The 22812-nt window shown below is 51.2% G+C and overlaps 3 protein-coding genes across 5 annotated transcripts in view; 2 read left to right on the top strand and 1 right to left on the bottom strand.

The window, feature by feature from the left end:
- The first annotated feature begins 7048 nt into the window (after positions 1-7048).
- Fis1 (fission, mitochondrial 1) lies at positions 7049-10438 on the top strand. Its single transcript, XM_004630474.2, has 5 exons — positions 7049-7192; positions 7994-8126; positions 9276-9352; positions 9758-9863; positions 10128-10438. The coding sequence occupies exons 1-5, from the start codon at positions 7148-7150 to the stop codon at positions 10223-10225; spliced, it is 459 nt and encodes a 152-aa protein (XP_004630531.1). The 5' UTR covers positions 7049-7147; the 3' UTR covers positions 10226-10438.
- A 301-nt stretch (positions 10439-10739) lies between these two features.
- Positions 10740-18049, top strand: Cldn15 (claudin 15). Of its 3 annotated transcripts, none has more exons than XM_004630475.2 (7): positions 10740-11288; positions 11962-12431; positions 15084-15248; positions 16070-16151; positions 16247-16363; positions 16440-16541; positions 16698-18049. In XM_004630475.2, the coding sequence occupies exons 2-7, from the start codon at positions 12215-12217 to the stop codon at positions 16822-16824; spliced, it is 810 nt and encodes a 269-aa protein (XP_004630532.2). In that variant the 5' UTR covers positions 10740-11288; positions 11962-12214; the 3' UTR covers positions 16825-18049. The 3 variants fall into 3 exon arrangements, with proteins under 3 accessions (XP_004630532.2, XP_023570327.1, XP_023570328.1); XM_023714559.1 differs by adding an exon at positions 11382-11874 and having other exon boundaries at positions 10751-11288; positions 16440-16787; XM_023714560.1 differs by lacking the exon at positions 10740-11288 and having other exon boundaries at positions 12227-12360.
- A 1691-nt stretch (positions 18050-19740) lies between these two features.
- Positions 19741-22812, bottom strand: part of Znhit1 (zinc finger HIT-type containing 1) — a 12252-nt gene continuing 9180 nt past the window's right edge. Inside the window, exons 2-5 of the mRNA XM_004630476.2 lie at positions 20746-20916; positions 20323-20402; positions 20048-20217; positions 19741-19955 (exon numbers count right to left, since the gene is read on the bottom strand). Coding sequence (XP_004630533.1) covers positions 19934-19955; positions 20048-20217; positions 20323-20402; positions 20746-20916 — 443 coding nt within the window. The 3' untranslated portion in view covers positions 19741-19933. The remainder of the gene's footprint in view (positions 19956-20047; positions 20218-20322; positions 20403-20745; positions 20917-22812) is intronic.

The raw sequence follows: 22812 nt of genomic DNA on the forward strand, positions 1-22812 counted from the left end.
AAAGAAAGAAAGAAAAAAGAAAAAGAATATAGCAGGAAGTTGACAAGCAAGAAGTGAAAAAACCCTGAAAAAGTTATTTATTTATTTTTTGTGATTCGTTGCTCCCTTCCTGAAATCTACCCTGCGCGAAATTCCTCTTCCCGCCACCCCGGGGCGCCGAGCCCAGCCCTCCGCGGCCCGAGCGCGCCAACTGGCCCGCGCGGTCCTCACGCTCCGCCCCGGGCTCCTCTAGGTCCCGCCTCCTCGCGGGGAGCGCCTACTGCGCAAACGCCAAAGCTTCGCTTCGAGCCCTCTAGCTCCAAGTCCTCCAGACCACCGAGCCCACTTCCTAGAACTGTCCCTATGGAGACGCCTTCTCCCTCCGTTACGCCCCACCGAGCCAACCCAACGACCACCCGGAAGTGCAGGCGTCCGGGAGGTCCTGAGCTGTCGGTTTTGAGATTCGCGGTTCGCAGTTGCTCTTTCATTGACCCAACTGACGATACTCGAGAGAGCTGACCGAGGCTGCAGCCTGTGTCCTCCTACAGGACTGGGTGACAGGTGCCGTGCTCCAGGGATCCGGAGGATGGCAGAACGCGCTTCTGCAGGGGGAAAGCCCCGGGGCCCCGCGGAGCCCGCCCCTTGGGCTCGCAGGTGTTTAGTGGATGGAGCTGCGGCCGGCAGAGCGTTTCAGGTAGAAGGGGGATTCCGCGCCGAAAAAAGTCGGCCGGCCTGAAACCATCTACCCGTGAAGGATCTTGAGTGCCCGAAGCTGAAGCTGGAAGGTAAGCAGGGGCGATCCTGAAAGCGTCGTGTGCACGACGGGAATTAAAACACTACCCTGAGTAGCTTCGACGTTAATTAAGCAGGACACCGGAGCTCTGCTCCTGAAATACAGCTGGAAGCCAGTGTGGTGACAGAATGGAGGCGTGGACGGCCTGCCGTATTTATAGTAATCGGTGCTTTCCTTAAGATGAAGAGGAAGGATTGTATCTGTTTAGTTCTTTTAGCTAACATTTAGAAGAATGCTTGGCCTCCTAGTAAGTGCTCATCGAACGGATGGAAGAATAAATGAGTTTGCTCGTGATGGGGCTTCCTGGTTGGATATGGCTTCCTGGTTGACTAGTGGGTGGAACTGGGAAATAGAGGAGACATTACTGAAACTTGGAAGAATACAAGCACCGAAATCTCAGCCAGTAGCAGCTGCTGATCTTGACCTAACCACTGGTAAAAGCTACAGGGCAGGGGTCCAGAACAGGCTCCGGCTGCTAATGGACTCTGGGAGGGGCCCAGAGTGCAGAATCTGCAAATATCAGTTCTAGGTTCTAGTGTCACCAGCCAAAAAAGTCATTGTCTTTTCTATCCACCTACATAACCAAATTTGAGAAGTGCATTCTTCTCAAATGCTAGCTGCATACATAGAAGTCATATAAGTGTGATTTTTTTAAGGTTGCATATTGTTCGTTTTTAGGTTGTTAGTTTGGTACAGTACTGGAGAACACAGGGCCTTTGCAGCAAGCTACCTCCCTCGCACCCACCTCCGTTTTCTTTAGTGACAGGAGCTGGAAAGGTTGTTGCGCAGTTGCTGCCGTTGAGCTTAAACTTTTAGTCCTCCTCTCTCAGGTTCCCAGAGGACTGGGATTGCAGGTGTGTGCCTCTGTGCCTGCTGTACTCCTTTTCATTGATGTGACATCACATAATAATTTCTTTCTTTGGTGTTGTTTAATATTTCATACCTCACTTTTCTTGTTTGTCCTCTACTGACTTTTCTCAAAGAGATATCACTTGGCCAAATAACATCACATATCATATATCACCTAATTGGTTTCCTAATATTACATACTGTGTGTTACCAACAAAGTCAAGGATGAGGACAACAGCAGTGTCTCTTTATGCAACAGTTACAGTCTGGACGTCCCCTCATGGCCCGGGTGAGCAAAGCAAATACAGACCTTGCCCTCATGGAGCTTCCAGTCTAGGGCAGGATGCCCGCAGGAATCCTGTCATCACACAAGTATATGAGCTTGAGCTGAAAAACTGTGAAGAAAATTAGCAAAGATATTGAAATCAGGCAGGTGCTGGTGCCGCTGAGCTATATCCCTGGCTCAAGACATTGAAATCTTACAATTTCAGGAGAACTGGTGGTGATGGGGAAGATTTTATTTTTAATTTTCTAACTGTAGTAACTTAAAAAAAAAAAAAAACCCAAACTGTAGTAACTTCAAAAACAGCTCCTCAGAGTTGCTTTGCCTGTTTTGTTTTTACTTTAACCTGAATTGTTCCTTCCTAGCTTGCTTCCTGTTAAAGGGAAGTGCTGAGTGATGGCTCTAGTGTAAGTCAACAACAAAAATTACAAACTTAGGCTATATTTTTTCACCTATGAGTAACTAGCATATACTTAGGAACTTGTCCCAACCTTTCCTATTTGCTTCCTTTAAATAATTTCTCCTCTTCACTCCGCGCGAAGCCCTTTCTTTCCTATTTGAAGACATTGCAGAAACAGCGCAGGGCAGGACTTGGGCTCAAATCCCAGTTCCTCCACTCCCAGCACTGTGCCACTGAGCAGATAGAAACTTCTTTATCTTCCGTTTCCTTGTGGGCCAAAGGGAGCTAACTCTTGGGTGTGATTCATGGCCCCATGTTGAGTATGAACATTGTATTATGTGGGGGGAAAAGGTCTCTGGCTCCTAGCAGGAGTTTTTTGTGGTTTGGGGTTTTGGTTTTTGCTTTCACTGTGGTACTTTAACTTCCACTCTGTTACCTGCACTTTCGTGCACACAGCAGCCCGCAGGATTGTTTCACAGCAGCGCTCCAAACCCTCCATTCAGTGCTTTTTCATCACATGGAAGAGTTAGATCGGGTTCCTTACCAGTGCCCACAGGGCCCTCCCTGGGCTGCCTGGGGCTGCCTTGCTGTCCTCCTTGACCATCACTTTTGCTCACTCTTCTCAATCACACCTTCCTGGCTCAGCTTCAAACACCCTTGTTACAGGAGACCAAGATTCTTACAGAAAATTAAGAGCAGCATTTGCTGCTGCCAAATACAGCAAACAGACCTTAGGGTGACCCCTTTCCTGGTGCTAATGGCTTTGTGACGTTTCCTCCATTTGGGTAGGGATGAACCCTGTGATGTGCTGTCACTTCTGTGCTTATGCTATATTAGACTGCACATATCAGACAGGAGAGAGAAGTGTTCTCGCCACACTTCACAAGGCTCACAGTCATGCTGGGCACTGCCACTGGAGGGCCCATGTGGTGGCAACTGCTTCCTCTTCCTCAAAACCTTTACCTGCTTTCTTTTTATAGCACTTCAATTTGTGGCAGTACTGGGTCTGCATGAAAAAAAGATTTTTCTGCTTTCAAAAACACTTCTGACACCAAATGTTTGGGGTTTTCTGATCCCAAACGGTTCCCCAATTCTCTGCAGACACCATCTGGATATGCTACAATCCAGTCCTTACATCCTTGTCTTAGTTACTTTTTTCACTGCTGAGGTGAAATATTTGATACCCACAATATAGATCCAGCCACCTCTGAAAAAGTGTCACCTATGACTGCATGAGGCTCTGTGGAGGACACCTAGGCACAAGCCGTAACGGGAATACTCCACCATTTATGATCTATTATACAGAACACAACTCGGGCAGCCAAGTGGGAGAGATGCATAGGGCAAGATATGGGGGTGCAGGGTGATGCCTGAAGTGTCTACACCCCTTGGGCACGCCATCTTCCCAGCCCCTCTGCGTGGTCACCAGCCCAGAAGCTCTCTGAAACCCAGAGGGATATTTTTTCAAAGAGGAAAAAAACAAGTTCAATCCCTGGTTCCACAAAAAAAGAAAAAGAAAAGAAAAAAAGACTCGGTAAAAAAAGGAACAAAGACAAAGCAATATAACACAATAAAAATGATGCAGAATTTCAAAACAAGAATAGAAAATTAACAAGTGTTAATAGTACGTATTGTTACCATCAAATTTATTGCTCAGATTATCAAATATAGGCATGCAAGATTGATCAACAAATTAAACATTAACTGTTCCTTTCAATAAACCTTAATTTTTTTCCTTTTCATTTTTTAATTTCTTTTGAAGAGAGTATAAAAATAATACATAAGACAGAAGAGATGATACATATTTAAAAGAACAAGATGAAAGGTATTGAAACACTGTTATATGGCACATTGCTGTCCTCAATGTAGTTTCTCAGATTATAAATATTAGCATATAGAGTTGGTCAAAGTAAAAATTTTAAACCTTAACTGCTACCTTCAAAGAACTGTTAGAAATTAGTAATACAATCATCTCCTCTATCCTGTGAATATACTTACATGATTTTTCCCATTCCTTTCTATCTTTTCTCCTTTCCTTCATCTCAATTGTTTATTCCTTGTGTTGTGTTTCTTTCTGTTTTACTATATCTATTGTACCTTTTGGATCTTATTCTTTCAGGTTCTAACTAGGTACTCGGATTTTATAGAGGCTTCGTCATGTAGGCACGTTTAACTACAAATTCAATCTCCAGCCCCTTTTCCTTCCTAGTGGATAGAGGTGGATGGGGCTGAAGGTTCCATACTTTTGATTATGACTTGGTGTTTCTGTGCCAAGCCCCCATCCTGGAGCTGTCCAGGAACCCACCAGGAATTTTATTAGAACAAAAGCTGCCCCTGTGACTCAGGAAGAATTTAGGAGCTCTGTATAAGATGATCCTATTGGCTCCATCACTCAAGGAAATATAAGGACTTGAGGAATTCCAGGCCAAGGAGCAAATATATATTTCTCATTTGTTAGTGTTTTATTCCCTGTTTAATATTTGTTTTGTCAACAAAAATGTACATTGCATCACACCAGGAATTCTCTTGTTATCAGTGCTGATCTCTAGCCCTTAAGCAGTTCCTAGAATGTAGTAGATTCTCAGCATGTTTTGAGTGAATTACATCATGAATGAGCAAAGGAGAAGAGGATGTATGTTGCAGATAATAGAGGCTGCTGTGCCAAGGGCCTGGGGCCATGGGGGTTACTGTGGGGCTGGGGTACAGAGAGGGGTAGAGGTAAAGATATGAGACAGAGAATTATGGACCAGACCATACGGGACCCTGCAGCTTGTATCACAAGATTGTAACCTTTGAAGGGACAGCCAGATAACTTAACAGACTAAAGCACCTGCTTAAGCAGGCACAGGGACTGGGGTTCCATCCCTGGTGTGCTGTGCCGGCCCCGCCCCCTGGGGCATGTTGAGGCAGGGACTGAGACTGGGTGTGGTGGCGCACGCCAGTAATCCCAGCGCTTGGGAGGCTGAAAACAGGAGGATCACTACAAGTCTGATCTGTGTGAGACCCTGTAGACTCTGTACTAAATACATGTAAAAGAATAAAATTAAGAACTGTAATCTTTGTTCTAAGAGCAGTAAGAAGCATTAAAGAAAAAAAAAACATTAAAGGGTTTCAGGTCAATTGAGAATTGCATTTTTATAAAATCCCTCCGACTATTTGGTGGTGAACTGATAATGGGCAAACGGTAGCTGGGGCCCAGCAAGGCTGCTCTTCAAGTCATCCAGGCAGAGGTGACAAAAGATTTGCACTGGGTGGTGGTTGAAGAAGATACAGAGGCATAAGTGGAGGTAAAATTAGCTGGGACCACTTCTAGTTCCTGGATAAAAGACAGCTGGGTATGCTAAGTAGATGGAAGAGACACAAGCTCAGATCTCTTCATTGGCACAAAATGGAGCCAGCCACACGTGACTTACGTTCTTGCCCTCTGTATTTAGCCAACAAATGGAGCTTTTGCCACCCATGAGGTCTGCAGCAGATACAAAGCTGTATAAGGTACCAATGACCCACAAAAAGAGCTTCTAATGGCAGTGGTGCCCCTTTCGCCTTCCTGTGCCCCATGGCTCATGGTGTTGGCCCCTGTCTCATGCTATTTTCACTGGTCAGCTTCTTGTGTATGTCTTATTTTCTCTACTTACTCCAAGGTCCAGTCAAAATTGGGAGCTCCATACATCTTTGAATATTTCTGCTTGAGTATTATACTTGCAGTCCATCAGGGCGCCAGTTCCCCAATTCAAGGTTTCTGTGAAAGTTACAGCTCATATCAGACCCATTTCAACTGTCCTAGTCAATTAGGGAAAAACATTCCCTGATAGGTGATATGTATGTCTTGGCAAGCATGAAAGGTGTTTGAAACATTTTTCTAAGCATTCGTGCTATTCTCATGGTTAACTATTTGCTTTATTCCACGTTTATTCAATATTTATTGGAGTATTCACTGGGCCTCTTTTAGGTGCTCGATAGACATAATAGCCTTGCCTTCATGGAACAAACATGCCATCGTGCATTGAGGCTTATTCACTACCCATTGCTACATCCAACAGTGACCCCCCCCCTCACTGCTTGTGACCCCATCTGGCAGACTTTCTCCCTCAGGTACAACCAGAAGACTGTTTAGAAAAATAATACTTTAGACCATGCATGGTGGTGCATGCCTATAATCTCAGCACTCTGGAAGCAGAGCCAGGAGACTCGCTATTAGTTCGAGGCCAGCCTGGGCTACATAGTGAGTTCAAGGCCACCTCGTTTCAAAAAACCAAAACAGACAATCACCACTTAAAAGACAGGGCCCTACAAGCCATGGGACAGCTTTTCCTTAAATTCCATTAATGACATCTCTGTGATTATGTATCCATCTCTGGGTGTATGGTCAACAGATCCTCTTGAATTGTAAGAAACCCTGGTAGTAGTTACGATTTTGTTACGCAGAGTTCTAGGACTCTAGAAGTCACTTGGCTTCTTGAGTCCTAGATTTGAGGGGGAGGGGCGTTAGACCGGACCGTAAAACTATCCACTTTTTTCTGGTTTTCTAGCTCAGAGTTAGCCATTAATTCAGGCTGGAACATTCGTGGGGCAGCCGTCAAGCGGGAAGGCACACAAGTTAGGGCACCGACGCTATCCAACTGAGAAAAACCGTTTAATTCTGTGCAGCCTTCGGCGGCTGGGACGGTCTGAGCATGCGCACTAGCGCCTCATTTTGCGCGTACTGTCAAGGAAGGGGCGTGGCCTTCCTAGCTTGGGGGCCGCATCCGCCTGACGCCGGAAGTGCTTTTTCGCCCCCGCCGCCGGACCATGGAGACTGTGGCACAGTAGAGCCTGTGGTATAAGGATTGTGGGGGCGGTGGCCATGGAGGCCGTGCTGAACGACCTGGTGTCTGTGGATGATCTGATGGTGAGGCCTGGCCCCGCGGGAGGCAAAGAGAAAAGTCAGAGGGAGGGTCCTGAGAGTTGGGTACAGCCAAACCCTTTGCAGTTTTCGACTTTGCTAAAGGAAGCCTAACTACCACTCCCACCAGCCTTTGCGGCGCCCATTTCTTGCCCAAAGTATGTGCTTTGTCCCAGGGCCTACTGGGACTTGTAGTTCCTTGCGATTCCGCCCCTCAGACCTAAGGCCTGCTGGAGTCCAAATGTTTCGGAAAGGCTGACAGGTTCTGGGAGTTGGATGTTCAGGAGACTTATTCAGTGGTAGGGGATACGGCAACCATCAAAGTTTCACACATTAGGTAGGCTGGCATGGTGTTTCCTTCATTCATACCAGATCTCAGTCTTTGTAACTGTGGGGGATCGGCATTATTTTTATACAGATAAAATAAAAGTCCAGAGCCGGCAGGGCGGGGCGGGAGGGAACCAGCAGCCCTAGAGGACCGTATGGGCTTATTGGGCCGTTCGGACAGTATGTTTACTGTTCAGCCACTCGGGTCAGCTGCTCTGGGAGCGGCGCCTGGAGCTACCACCAGGTGGCATCTCCACTTGGTTGGGCGGGGCGGAGGGGGGGCGCTGGTCCCAAACTGGCCCACCATCCCTGAGAATGGGGACAGATATAATAGGCTACGGGTGCTGTGTACCAAAACCCTAGGGAAACAGGGGCAGCGCCAGGAAGATGTGGAATGTAATGGGACATGGACACCAGGTCCAGAAAGAGACTGGTTGATACCCTTCCTTTCTAAATGGTTTCTCTCCTCTCCTATGGCAGAAGTTTGAGAAGAAGTTTCAGTCTGAGCAAGCAGCAGGCTCAGTGTCCAAGAGCACACAGTTTGAGTATGCCTGGTGCCTGGTGCGGAGCAAGTACAATGATGACATCCGTAAGGGCATCGCACTGCTGGAGGGTGAGTGAGGCCCCTCGCCATCCCACTGCCCTTTGTATCCTTCTTTATTACCATGTGGCGCATTTGCCCCCTCCAGCTCGTGTTAGGAGCCTTTTCTGCATGGCACTCTCCCTCACAGTACCGTCCCCAACCAGTAAATTCACTACAGCAAAGGGCTGCACAGGCAGCTGTCTGTATCTGCAGGTTCCACATCTGCAGTTCATTCAGATCCATAATATTGGGAGGAAACAAAAAAATTTCCCCCCAAATATGTACACTTTATTTTGTCATTATACCCTAAACAGTACAACTGTTAACAGAGCACTTATGTTATATTTGGTATTATAAATAATCTAGGGATAATTTAAACTATGTGGGGGACATGCATAGATCACATTACAATATTTTATATATGAGACTGAAGCATCTATTTTGGAATCCTAGGAGGGGACATGGAACCAATCCCTGAGGATACAGAAAGACAGCTATAGTAGCCTATCATAGAGCTATAAAAATACTGTCTCCCTGTATTCATCTGTCGTGTGAGTCAAATTTTTCAGGTCTGCTCTACAGCAGGGCACAGTAGTAGAAGTGGTCTCAGCATTACCATGCAGATGGGGAGCCAGAACAGGCACTGGGCAAGGTTTTGGCACTGAGGACCCCACACCTAAGCCTCTGGGAGGTCACTGAATTAAGGAGTCAGGTAGGATCATTCAGAGACAGTGAAGTAAAGAGGAGGGAGTATAGACTTACCGTTAACAATAAATGGCTCTGCCTTTGTCTTTTTTTTAAATTTCAGTTTTTTAAATTTTATTTTATTGAGAAACAAATATCAATGAGACAGTTTCAAAGCTGATTAATAGGACATTTTCAATAATTACTACATTATACTGCCTTTGTCTTCTATGGTACCTTGATTTCACATTTGTGTGGATATACGAAAGGTGAATGTAGTATTGATTCTGCTGTGTCTGTCCCTGGAGTGTTGTGGCAGCCTCCACTCCTGCTGCCCTGGAGCTCTGAATAAAAAGTTGAGAAGGCCTGGAGCTGACTTGAAGAGCCAGGACAGTCTTCCTGGGACTATAGAGTGATTCCAAGAACGGCAGATTCTCTGGGATACAGTATTAGAAAAAGAAAAGCAGTGTTCACCTCTTCCTTCCCTCTCCCCAGAGCTGCTGCCCAAAGGGAGCAAAGAGGAACAACGGGATTATGTCTTCTACCTGGCTGTGGGCAACTACCGGCTCAAGGTAAAACCACAAGGCTCCCTTCTTCCTACTGTACCCTACTTGGGTGGACAGCCAACTTCCTCACCAGGGCAGGCAGGCAGGCAGGCAGGCAGGAGTGGTAGTGGGTGCAAGGTAGTTTCAGGACAGCATTTTGAAGGAAGGTGAGAGGATCAGGGTGTTGAGGGTGTGGGGACCAAGTTGACGTCAAGATGGGAGTACAGCCCCAAGCCTTGGACTGTTATCACCCCTGGCTTATCACCCCATACAGTTGAGGCTGTTTGTGGACTCTACTCCATTGGGCGGGGCTGATGTGATGACAAGAGGAGGGGAGGGAGGAGGCTGGGCTGGAGAAGGGAAGGCAACCCAGTTGGATGGGAGTGCTGGAGTCCATAATGCTTATGTGGGGGGTGTTTCCCCTGAGTGTAGGAATATGAAAAGGCCCTAAAGTACGTGCGCGGCCTGCTGCAGACGGAGCCCCAGAACAACCAGGCCAAGGAGCTGGAACGGCTCATTGACAAGGCTATGAAGAAAGGTGAAATCCTTACCCTTTGTTAAGTCCTCTTCCTTCCCTCATGCCTGGGCCCCTGGAGTATCTTTAAAGGAACCACCCATCCCCCAAAGTCACTTCAGACCCACCTTCCTGAAGCTGTCTGTCCCCAACCCTTGGAGTCCCAACCTAGAGACTCCAAGTAGCAGTGGACCTCTCCTGTTGAGTGGTGGGGCTGGGGAAGCCATGATCAGGGTCCGAACGAGGGCTGGACTGAGCTCCTGACAACCTCCCCTTTCCTTTCCCCAGATGGTCTGGTGGGCATGGCCATCGTAGGTGGTATGGCCCTGGGCGTGGCAGGACTAGCTGGACTCATCGGACTTGCTGTGTCCAAGTCCAAATCCTGAAGGAGACTGCACCTGCTCCTCCACCCAGTGCCCCCAAGGGCATTTCCCAGAGAGGAGCCATCCATCCATCCTTGCAGGCCTTTCCCTGCTCTCCCCTGCACCCTTGTCATTGTCCTCTGGGGCCTTCCACCTCTGCTTCCCTGAGACCTGTCATGTAGCCCCAGGTCATGTGGTTTGGGATGAGTGTAAATAAAATTGAGCCAAACTTGGAAACTGTGTCTGAGTTGGGGGAGGGGGTTGTGCACACCAGGGTCATCCATGGTCCTTCCTGTCCTGTACCCCTTGCTCCTGCCCTCCAGTGATGTGGGGCTCCACCCACACCATTCCCTTCCCCGAAGCCACATCTTTGAGCAGTGGTGGAAAGCACGGAAATATGGCCTTTCAGTGGCCCCAAAGTTCTGGGACAAAGCAGTGACCAGAAGAGGAGAGGCAGCCATGCCGAGTGGCCAGTCTGGGATTTACAGCTCCAGTCTCCTCTGACCCACTCAGCTGCCTCTTAGCCTGTGGAGTTTTCCATGGCAGAAGCCTGCCCTGGGCTTCCTCCAAGCCTCCGCCCTTCCCTCCCTTTGTCATCCTGTGCCCTCCTCTTCCTTCTGCCCCATCCCTCAGGGGAATATGGGAGCAGTGGTGGTGGGAAGGAAGCGGACTTGGCATGCGGAGGCAGGGGCCTTGGGTAGGTCAGGGGCAAGGGGGCCCCAGCTGCAGCCCATGGACGGGAAGCCAGGCTCCACCTGCCAGGCTCATCCCACGCCCCCTCGTGCCAGGCTGCGCGTGGGCCCGTTTGCATCACTGCATACCGCTCATTCCACAGCCTGCCCAGCCATGGAGGGAAGAGGCACGGAGGAGTCTGGTGTCTGATGCGGGAATGGAGGGCTGGGCAGTTACGGGGGAGCAGTTGCACCAGAGCAGGTGTTCAGCCCGCCTTGGAGTGGGGTGCAGAGGCTTCTAATCACCATCATAAGGAGCTGGCTGGCTAACAGTCTGGCACTGAGCTGGTGAGATTAGTACAGGATCATGACCTGCGCCAGTGATCCACACCCCCCACCAGACCCTTGGCATCGAGGTAGGCCGAGTCAAAGGTCAACTCGAGGAAGGGGACATTCAACTTCAGGAAGTGTGGAGGAGTGCAACTCTGGTGCCTCCCCTCTGCCTGCAGTACTCAGATCCACAACAGTCCCCAGGGATGTGCAGGGACTGGTGGTCCTAATGCTGTGACAGTCTGAAAGGCCAGTAGCTGGACCTCCAGTGGACAGAAGCAGAAACCAGCAGCCCAAGTCCCTGGGAAGTGACTAAGTCTGGTTTGAATCTGGGTTGGCTAACCTCCATAGCTGGTGGTCTCTTCCAGCTGCCTGCCCCTTAGTTATCATTTTTCAGATCCAGTGCTCCAACCCCTAGGGCCCTGAGTGTCTTGGGTAGTTCTCACCATGCAAGGTAGCTCTGTTCCCACCACCCTTCACAGAATGGCTGCAGTGAGCCTGCTGGAGTTGATCTCTGTTTCCAGGTCCTCTCCAGTCTCGCTCACCTTTTCCTTCCTTGTCTTACCCCATTCTCCGGCCCCTGATGAAAGCTGAGTCAGAGACAGCCGCTTCCCCCTTAGAGTCCAGTGCCTCCCGTGGGGGCCCCTTCTGGCCTATCCGTTAGTCTCCTGGGTAGACTCATGGGGCGGGGAGCCAGGCCCAGAGCCAGGGGGAGGGGGTGGACTTTTGGCCCGTTTATTCTCCATCTCCTGTCAACAGCTGCCAAATGCTTCTGACCTGCTGGGAAGCACAGTGACCCAGGAAGGAGGGAGACTGAAACCTGGAGCCGGACTGGAGCTGGAGCGGAGCTGGAGGAAGGGGCAGACAGAGGCTGATGGACTTGTACCCTTTCCTCTTTCCCTCCCTACCTCAACACTCATCTTTGGCCAGAGGCACTTAAAATTCCCCAGGGGATCCCTCAGCTCTTCCTTGCCCGTCTGGGGCCCCAGGCCCTTGGGGCTTGCATCCCAGGATGTCGATAGCTGTGGAGACCTTTGGCTTCTTTGTGGCAGCCCTGGGGCTACTGATGCTGGGGGTGACCCTGCCGAACAGCTACTGGAGAGTGTCCACCGTTCACGGGAATGTCATCACCACCAACACCATCTACGAGAACCTCTGGTATAGCTGTGCCACTGACTCCCTGGGTGTCTCCAACTGCTGGGAGTTCCCGTCCATGCTGGCCCTCTCTGGTACAGGCTGGGGAAGCCCTGGGGAGCAGAGGGAGGTGAGGGTGGGAAGACCCAGGAGTGGGCAGCAGCTGCCTTTGGTCTGGCCCCAGATGCCTTTAGGATAGAGAGGCTGGGGTCAAGCTTTGGGTTCTGCCGATGCAGCCAGGAGTTCTGGAGAACTGCTCTGGCAATGAAAGCTTGTGACACACAGCCTGTCTGTGGTTACAGGAATGGGCTCCAGAATCAAGCTGCCAGGCACAGCTCCTGCTTGCGAGCTCTGTGTCCTGGGCAAGTGATGCATGAGGTTCTTGTGGGCCATCAGCAAGTTTAGGATAACGGCAGCAGCAGTCCACAGTAGGTGGTGGTGAAGACTGCGTACGACCAAGCCTGCAGCCATTAACTCGCTGTTCATTTGTGTGCACAGGATGGATTCTAGTATTTTATTCTGGGGTGGGACTTGTGGGGGCTGTGTCTTGGGCTGTTGGCGGTGGTATTCTGAGGTCTCAGCAGTGTCCCTGGGTGTCCATGGGTCTTGGCTTCGTGTCAAGGCCTGGTGGTAGTGGGAGGCACCTGGTAGGTGGGGTTTCTAGTGTAAACAGGTGCTGGGTGGACTTGCAGGTCTGTTTGGGCTTCTCACTGTGCCCTCAAGTTCAGAATGCTGCAGCTGACAGCTCTGTTTAGCCCCCAACAGTGCTGATGGCTGCAGCTCCTCCCACCTCCTGCTCCCCACTTAGGACGGGGCCCTGTCATTTTTCCCCAGAGCCTCCCTCATGTGCCCATGCTGGAGACCAAGAGTTAATGGCCATGAACCCTTGGTGCACGCCCCCTCGGGTCCCTGGGCACTGTCTCCTTCCAGGCACCGAAGCCAGGTGGGAGACAGGTGAGGAGGAGCAGAAGCCAGCACTGGGTGGGAAGCAGGGCTGCCAAAACTGCCCTGTGTGTGGCAAAGGTGCTCTGAGCAGTTGCTCAGTCCCCACTCTCCAGCTCTCCTGAGGGAACTGTGGGGCTTCCTGCTTTCATCAGTCTCCAGTGCCCACTGTGTGTAGGACAAGTGGCCTCAAAACACAGTAGAGTTCGACCCAACTGGATGAGGTGGCCCAACCATAATCGCAGCACTCAGAAGGCAGAGGCAGGCTTGCTGCGAGTTTGAGAGTGGCCTGGGTTATACAGTGAGTTCAAGACTAGCCTGAACTATTGATACCGTTTCTTAAAAAAAAAAAAAAGTGGGGGGCTAGGGGTATAGCTCAGTAGTAGAGTATCCCTGGATTCAGCTCCCAGTACTGCTTCCCCCAAAGAAACAAAAGAAAAAATACTGAGTCAAACCTGGGTTGGGTGGCAGAAGGGACAGTGGTGGCAATAGCTTAGTAGCCTGACCAGACCATTGCATGCAACCCTCACACACTGTGGCATGAGACTGGCTTTTGGCTGAGTCTGTGTCCCTAAAAGGTGCCATGTGGGACTGCTGCCATAGGCCTGAAAGAGGACACACTGCTGCCTGTGCAGGTGGTGGTTCCTGCTGCCACTCTGATGCTGGCTAAATGCCGTCACTTCATTCTACAACAGCTGCTCAGAGACACAGAATGGGTCGGGCCTATGGGGACCCCACTCACTGTGCCCGAGCCCAGGGCCCAGTTGCTTCTTCCATGAGGTCCCCTCCTGGGCCCCTGGACCCTGCAATCTTCTCTCATTTGGCCACCAGAATTCCTTGGAGACTCAGAGTTGAGGGACACTGAAGAGTGGCTAGAATTTGGAATAGCCTCCTGGAGAAATTTGTCCCTCCTCCCCACCACCAGCTCTCAGCTGCTTCTCCTCTTGCTGGCAGGGACCCAGTCTCTCCACAGGGGAAACAGCCACAGAAAGATTACGGTCTAGACTGACTTGGATCTTCCAGGGTCAGGTGTTCCACTTTCTGGATCAGGAACTGCCCTTGACGCTCTGCTACATACACTGCTGCCCCCTACCGGTCACTCTGGGAGAAACTCAAGTCAAGATGTTTGCATTTCGCTAGGCTGTGTGGACTTGGAGAGGGCTCAGATGTGGCGATGTGGCTAGAAGCACTTTCTAGAACAAGCGACAGAACGTGGGCGTGGCCTGACAGTCTTGGCTGGGGATGACTGTACCTTGGTTGCCACGACTTGGGGGAAAGGGGAGCTTGCTGCAGGCACCCAGTTGGTAGAAGTCAAGGATGTGATGCTGCCCAGCCCTCCAGGGCACAGGACAACCCCTAGAACTACGCATGTGGCCCAAAGCGTCTTAGAGCTCAGGAGAAGCCCTGTGCTAGAGGTATACGTAAGTGTGCCCCCAGCAGAGGAGGTGCAGGCTGCAGAGTCACGATGTGTGAGGGAGACTTAGGGGGAGCCCATAGGGCAAGAGGCACTGGGCACGGTGGTGTGTGTCCATAATCCTAGCAGTCTGTGAGGCTGAGGCAGAAGGACTTCAAGTTTGAGACCAGCTTGAGCAATTCAATAACTTAACATATCCTGTCCCCAAATTAGGGGAATAGGGTGGGGATTTAGCTCAGTGGGAAGGTCCTGGGTTCAACCCCCAGGACTGAAAGAAAAAGAGGAAGGAAGAGAGGGGGAAAAGGATAGACAAGAACCCAAGCCTGAGCAGGAGCTGGACGCAGCTGGCTCCAGTGGATGGGAAAGGCTGACAGCTGCGTCCCCTCCCTAGGGTATGTCCAGGGCTGCCGTGCGCTCATGATCACCGCCATCCTTCTGGGCTTCCTGGGCCTCTTCCTGGGCATGCTGGGGCTGCGCTGCATCACAGTTGGGAGCACGGTGCTCTCCGTGAAGGTCAAGCTGGCGGCCACCGGAGGGATCCTACACATACTAGCGGGTAACTGAGAAAGAAGGGCCTAGGGACGGCCCCTGTACCCTGTCCTCCTGCCTACCTCCCAGGGGCTGAGACTTCCTTGCCTTCCCCACATATTGACACTTGCCCTCCGCCACTCAGTTGTGTACACCTCACCCACCTGTGCATGCCACATATCTGGGATCCACTTCAAGCCATCAGCAGTGTTTCTTGGGTCCCACTGGGGCAGGTGTAGTCAGATGTGGGAAAAGACTTCCTTCCAGAGCTTAGAGTGTGGTCCGGAGCTGTGTGTGTGTGTGTGTGTGTGTGTGTGTGTGTGTGTGTGTAAGCATTTGAATACACTGCACATAACACCATCAACTGGGTGTAGCTTCTCAGTTTGCACACGTAGGGTGGGAATTGTCAGAAAGGTCAGTTAGCTTTCTGGAGGATAGGCCAGGGCTCAGGGCTTTGGGACACCAAAGGAAAGGGACTTCAAAAAGGCAGGCCAGGAAGACTTATTGGGCAGATGAGCTTTGGAGGCTAGAAGGACTGGGATGGTCAGATTCCAGGTAAGGCAGGGAGTGACACAGGTCCTAGGAGAACAAATAAACAAGGCTGGTCTGGGATAGAGGCCAGGGATCAGGCCAGAGTTGCAGGAGAGGGTGGGCTAGGATAGGGGCCTGAGCACCAGGTTGGGAAGTTTAGAGTTCAACCCAGGAATAGGAGGGCATATATAGGCAGTAGGAGAGGAACTGAATGAAATTGTGGCTTTTGACCTACTCCCCCTGCCTGCCCCTTTCCCAAGCCCCAATCACCCACCTGCACTGTGGCTAAGGGGCACTGTCGGTCCTCCTGCCTCTCAGGGGCCTGTGGGATGGTGGCCATCACCTGGTATGCAGTCAACATCACCCAGGACTTCTTCAACCCTCTGTATGCTGGGACCAAGTGAGTGAGAAGCCTGCCCTCGGGAGCAGCTGGTGGGTCTCCAGTGTCCAGGCTGGCACTCACTACCTGTCCCCTTCCTGTCACCCTGGCACCAGATATGAGCTAGGCCCTGCCCTCTACTTGGGCTGGAGCGCCTCCCTGCTGTCCATCCTGGGTGGCATCTGCCTCTGCTCCAACTGCTGCTGTGCCTCCAAAGAGGACCATGTCACCAGGTAGGGAAGGGGTGGACAGCATGACAGGTGGGGAGGGCCAGACCTCCCTGTGACCCTGCACCCCCACTCCCAACAGGGCCCAGCTTCCTTATAAGGCGTCCACGATTCAGAGGCCCTCTCCAGCCTCACAGGAAGATGGCGACATCAGCTTTGGAAAGTATGGCAAAAATGCCTATGTGTAGGCGCTCTGGCCTGTGGACCCCACTGGCCCGAGGAGAGGGGGACCACAGGATCCCATCCTCCCTGGAATAATCTCAGGGCAGGCCACACCCTGTGTCCAGCAACCACATCTAGGACACACCTCTCACCTGGGCACTCTTCCTGCCTCTTGCAGGCCCCGGATGGCTCTTGAAAACTCACCTAGGCTTCCGGGGCTGAGGGGATGGAGGTGGCTTCCAGCGTTTGCATTCTGTATAAGTATATGCACGAATAAATGTACATTGAGATTCCTCAAAGTGTGAGGCTGTCAGTAAGTGCCCAGCCTAGCAAGAGGTGAGAGCTCATACCAGGAGACAAGTCAGGCTGTCTCCTTCAGCAAAACACAAGCATTGCAAGTGATTTCAAGAGGATGACAGTAATTTGCCACCAGGGGACAGATATGGGAAGCGCCGCACCCCCTTGCTCTGTACCTCTCTTCTCCCGGCTGCAGCTGGGGATCTGGTCTAGAACAGTTTCCTTACTAGCCCCAGTGTGGATGTCAGGGATGGGCATTCTCTTTGGAGCTCTGCTCCAGATCAGCTGGCTCAGTGCAAACGTGTTTCTTTGGTTAGTAACTTCCAAAAAATGCTCTAAAGATCTGTGCACGGCAAGGCTTGGTGGCGTCCAGCTCACACCAGGTTCGCTGGTACCCAACTCGAGAGGAAAATGAGATCTGGACAGAAGCCTGGCATCCATGGGACAAGAGGGGAGCAAGGCCCGAGGCATGTGTCCTCTGAGCACTGACTAGTGACCAGCCAGCCAATCGGGGAGCAGCAGCCCCCTCTCTTCTCTAGGCTATACCAACTCCTCTTCCTTTCAGGAAACTAACCCGAGCAGAGACCTACAACTGAGCACTTGGGCATGTCCTTAATCTGGCTATTATGTTAAGCAAGCTGGACAAGTGGACAGTCTCTTGGTTGCCATAATCAGGGAGGTGGCTATACCAGAGGCAAAGAGGTAAAAGGACCACCCTGGTAAGGGCCAGGATTTCTCCAAAGCTGAAAACAAAACTGCTTCACTTCCCAGAATTCCTAGCTCTCCTAATTCAAATAAATGCAACTTTAGGAATCCCCATCTCCAGCCTTCCAGACCCTGGCACCAACCTCTTTCCTCATTCCTAGGATGGTGGTGCTTACCTTATCCTGATACAAGGTGTAGCTTCCAGAAGCTTTTGGCAAGGTACATATTTCCTAAAGACTAAGTATTGTCAAAAGACAAGAAGTCTCCCCTGGCACAAAGCAAGCTGGCAAAACTGCTCAGGCTTTCTGCGGGTGGGGAGGCAGTTTCTACTTTATGGGGGGGGGCACCCATGCTTCCTCCACAGTCTGGCTCTGTCCTCTCAAGGTCATTTGGGAATTTAGGGATTTCCCACCATGTAGAACGGGTATGACTGAGACAAGACCAGGGAAGGCAGAATGAACCAGAGGAGACTGCTGACATGCTATGAATCAGGCAGCATTTCTCAAGAAAGACTTTCTTGGGGCCACGGAGATGGCTCAGTGGAATAAGCACTTCCCTGGCAAGCGCAAGGGCCTGAGTTCAATCCCCAGTTCCACCAAAAAAAAAAAAAAAAAAGACTTTATTCCGTGTTCGCTGGCTCGCATGTACTTCTACTAGAAAGGAAAGGGCTGACAGAGGGATTGGCTTCAGATCCATTTTGCTTCCTGAGAAAAACAATAAACCAAAGCAGGAGTTGCAGCCTCCATCGGGACCTATAGTGCCCATTACTGCTGCTACTACCTCAGGACTCTGCGGCATAAACAACTACTTAATACGCACACAGCCTGTGTGGCTAAGGATTCAGACAGGTGCAGCGAGGTGGCCTGTCTCCACTCCATAGTGGCAGAGGCCACAGCGGGGGAGACTCAAAGGACTGAAGGTAACCTGCTGCCAGGTGCTAGAACCACCTGAAGGCATCTCCACACTACCACTTGCATCTTGGCAGGGTAAGCACGCAGCCTGGCTTACCTGGGCCTCACAGCGAGGGTCTCTGCACATGGCCCCTCTGCATGGCTTTCTTGACCTAGCCTTAGATGCCATTTTTCTAACTCCAGCCATTCTCTGCCATGGGCACAGTCACAAGCTGGCCCAAGTTCCAAGGGCAGGGAACAAACACCTACCTTTTCAAGAAAAAAAGACAGAACTTAAAGGCAACCTGCAGGGGACTGGGGAGATGGCTCAGTGGTATAAGTGCTTCCCTGGCAAGCGCAAGGGCCTGAGTTCAATCCCCGATTCTGCCAAAAAATAAAAAATAAAAATAAAGATACCCTGGAAACTACCATATCTGTATTACCCCTAAACCCTATGGCCACCACCACCATCCAATGTGAAGCTATCACTAACACCACTTGTCCTGTGAGTTTCCAGAGAAAAAGAAAGCATGTCCCCAGGGAAGCACTGTCTCCTAAAACAGAGGGAAGAGCCTAAGAAGGTGCCGAGCATTGGCTTTGCTGTGCCTTGTTAATATTTTAAGGTCATTTGCTCAACAAATGCAAGGACTCTGTTTTGCTAAGTGCTTTACCAATGACCCCAAGAGAGTGAGATTACATCCTGCTACCTACTTGATAAGTGAGGGTCTGAGAAGGGGTAGTGAAAAGGGGCCACCAAGGATAGGACTGTGCGTCCCAGGAGCTTCTGGTGTCTAAGGACAACAGGGCATCCTAAGGACAACTGCTTGCTCAGGCTCATGGCACAGAGAGGAAAACCCATTTAGATGTTTCAGAAGACAAAGACAGGCCTGGCTCCTTCTGCAATATCCTGTGCCCATCTCCAGCCCTCAGCCCACTTCTTGGTCACCCAGGAACGTGGCTGTACTTTGAAAATACTCAGAGGATCCAGAGACAAAAAAAGGAAAAAAAAAAAAAAAAAAAACAACCCTAGGTCAATAACCACAAAAGAAGAAACAGCTAAGGGAGGAAGAGATGAGCTGAGGAAGTGGCAGAATGGGACAAAATCTCTATCAGAGACACCAAGGAGCAGATAATGGCAAGTCAGGGGAAGAGACAGAGCAGTGAGTAAGAGTGATAGTTCCTTACCCCTAGGACCCCAAAACCCAGCAGGTGGGAATCACCTATAATCCCAGCACTCAGGAGGCTGAGGCAGGACTGCTGCAAGTCCAAGGTCAGCCTGAACTATAGAAATAAGATCCTGTCTCACAAAACCAAAACACAAAACAAAACCAAGCAGAAGACTCCTGGCACCAGGCCTTTTATTCCCACAGTGCCCACAGTTCCTAAGAAAGCCTCGCCTCTAGGGCAGGACACAGCGTGCTGGGTGAGTGAGTGGCTCTTCCCTCCATCCGGGGGCACCCCTCTTGATCACGTACTTCACAGGCTGGTGGTGGACTGAGGCTTCCTTTCAGGGACACTAGGCTCACACGGTCCACTTCAGACACCTGCAGAGGAGAGCAAGCCGGGAGGAGGAGAGCAGTCAAGGGTCTGGGAAGGCTGTGTGGCGGGGTACGGGTGTGGGTGCGGCCGGGCTCACCTGGTCTCCTGGTGGGTGCCCAGACAGCGCACGGTGCAGTAGCGGGCACCGCAGCTGACGCAGGTGTACGGAGAGGGAAAGCCACACACGGCACAGAAGGGGCGCTGAGGCCGGGATGGGGGCCCTGCACAGGCCGTCAGGTAGTTGGGGCCCTCGGCCACACTCAGGTTCTGCACACAAAACGGGAGCACCGCACCTGCTATGCCGCTCACAGCCCTGGGACAGGATCTCTGCCAGCTGCCCTTGCCAGCATCCCCCACTGGCTCCTCTCTCACCTGCTCCTCCAGCAAGGCCTGGAAGTTCTTTCGGAAGCGAAGTTTGAAGTGATCGCCACGAGTTTTTTTCTTTTTCTTTCCTGGGGGCCAAGAGTGACAGGGTGCTGGCCCCTTGCAGAGAAGGCCACCACCTTTCTCTAGCTCAGCGCTCTCAGACCCTGGGTACAATCGCTGCCCATGCTGACCTGCGTCTGAGCCTTCCCTCCCTGTGGGCCTTTGCCCCTCACCCCTATTTCTCCAATCCTGGCCCACCGTCACCTCCACATACCCCAAACTGAAAAGTGATGTCAGCTCAGCTCACCTTCTTCACCGTCACACACAAGGACCCTGAGACACAGCAGGGGAGGGTGCTCACAAACCCCTGGGGCTCCCCGAGTCACCTGTCTCCCACCAGTGGCCGCCCACTGGTGTCCCCTTCCTCACCAGTGTCTGCATCATCATCAAACTGAGGCAGCCTCTTGCCAAGCTGCGGGAGCCCTGCATGGGGATCGTCCTGGAAGTTATCATTCTCCAAGGCCTCAAGCTGCCTGTTGATCCGCCGCTGCCGGGCTGCCCGGTCCAACACCCGCCGCTGGCCAGGGTCCTGGGAGCGCACTGATGGGACAAGGCAAGGGGAGTTACAGGAGAACAGGGCGATGTGGGCAACATGGCCAACAGGTGGGAGCCGCAGGCTTCGGTCCTATCTGTCACTAAGCCCACATCCCCATATCTCCTCCTGTTGTGTCAACCCTCTGGCCTGTGTCATTCCAGCTACAGGGCCTCTTTCAGCCTCCTGTGCCTACTCTGTGGCCCTGGGAACCCATCCTGTGACACCTGCCTCAAGACACTCAGCCGAGCTGACTTGGAGGCCACTGTGTACCCAGGACTTTCAGATTTCTCTGTGATCTTTGTCCCGCAACCAGGGGAACAGGGGCCACCCCTGACAGACACACTCACAGTTTAGCCCACCTCCCCCATTCACAGTGGATGTATCCTTCCCCTGAGGGTTGAGCCCAGCTGCTCAACCCCAGCAAAAGCCCCTGCCTCCCTTGGCATTGTCAAGCACTCCCTGCTAGACTCTCATGTGCCTCCAGTGTCCCGGCTATTTTCCTCCAAAAGGGGCCCCTGAGATGCCTCCCCTCCTGTCCACTCCCTGCTGCAGCAGGCTGACTCCCGCCTGACTGGCCAATGACAGCTGCCCATGGCCAGGCAACAGGTGACCGCCTCAGGCCAACCCTGGGATGCATTTCTAGAATCCCCCTCCAGCTGAGCTCTCTCTGCTGTGACTACACTGAGCGCCTTCCCTGGCTCCCTGGTGTGACTCCGGCTTTCCTCTTCTGTGCCCCACGTCAGGTACACCCCGTGCCTCTGTGCTGATCATCTCTGCCTGTCCCTCTTCTCTCTGTTCATACCCCCTTGGGGCCTTTCTAACCCTGAGGCAGGGCAGATAATGCCAAGTGGGATTCTCACGGCACAGAGCCCTGTCCTGAGCCCCAGAGCAGGTTGTGCCATCAGCTGCAGGACATCACTGCTGACCCCAATGACACTGCTACTCCACATGAGAATTGGCCCAAGTCTGCCTCTCTGCTGCAGACTCCAGCTGAACAGACTTTCTATACTGCACATGTATCCAGTCTCCACATAGGAAAAGCATTTCATTGCTTATTAACATTTTGTTTCAATGCATCTGAACACAGACTTTTCTTGTCATCCCAGAAACAAAGTCTCAACTATTTTTTATATTGGAATAGGTTATTAGAAGCATGAGATTATTCAAGTCTACAGGAGAATATGTATAGGTAGGGTCTACATAAATATGATATCATTTTCTATAATGGATTTAAGTATCTGCAGATTTTTGTACAGTGATGTGCTTTACATATATTCAATTCCTTCATCTTCACAACAACTCTATGAGGCCAGGTGTCATGGTGCATGTCAGAGGCTGAGGCAAGAGGATCACTTCAAGTTCAAGGACAGCTTGGGCTACATAGTGAGTTCAAGGCCAGCCTAAACAACATAGTGAGACCCTCTTTCAAAAACAAAACTGACACCTGTGAGAAAGGTATCCTTCTCACCCTGTTTACTGATGTTCAGAGATTAAGAAATGTGTCCAAAGTTTGCACGACTAGTAAGGGACCAGGTTGAAATCCAACCCAAGAACACAGAGCCTTGACCAGCACACTAGACTGCTTCCCTTCCAAGCACCACACAGTGTCCAAGGTTCCAAGAATGTGACAGTCTCTGAGGAGGTGACGGCGGGCCAGGATTGGAGAAGTAGGGGTGAGGGGCAACACGAGTGACTAAAAGCAGCATACGTTTGTAATCTCAGCACTGGGGAAGCTGAGGCAGGAGGATTGCCACAAGTTCCAGGCTAGCCTCGGTGGACTACATAGTGAGTCAAGGCCAGCCTGGACTATACAGTGAGACCCTGTCTCAAAAACAAAAACAAAAACAAACAAACCCACCTTAAATAAACAAAGCACCACAGTACAGTACAGTCTGTGTTAG

Source organism: Octodon degus, unplaced genomic scaffold (genome assembly GCF_000260255.1).
Source record: "Octodon degus isolate 3935 unplaced genomic scaffold, OctDeg1.0 scaffold00035, whole genome shotgun sequence".
NCBI classification, from domain to species: Eukaryota; Metazoa; Chordata; class Mammalia; order Rodentia; family Octodontidae; genus Octodon; species Octodon degus.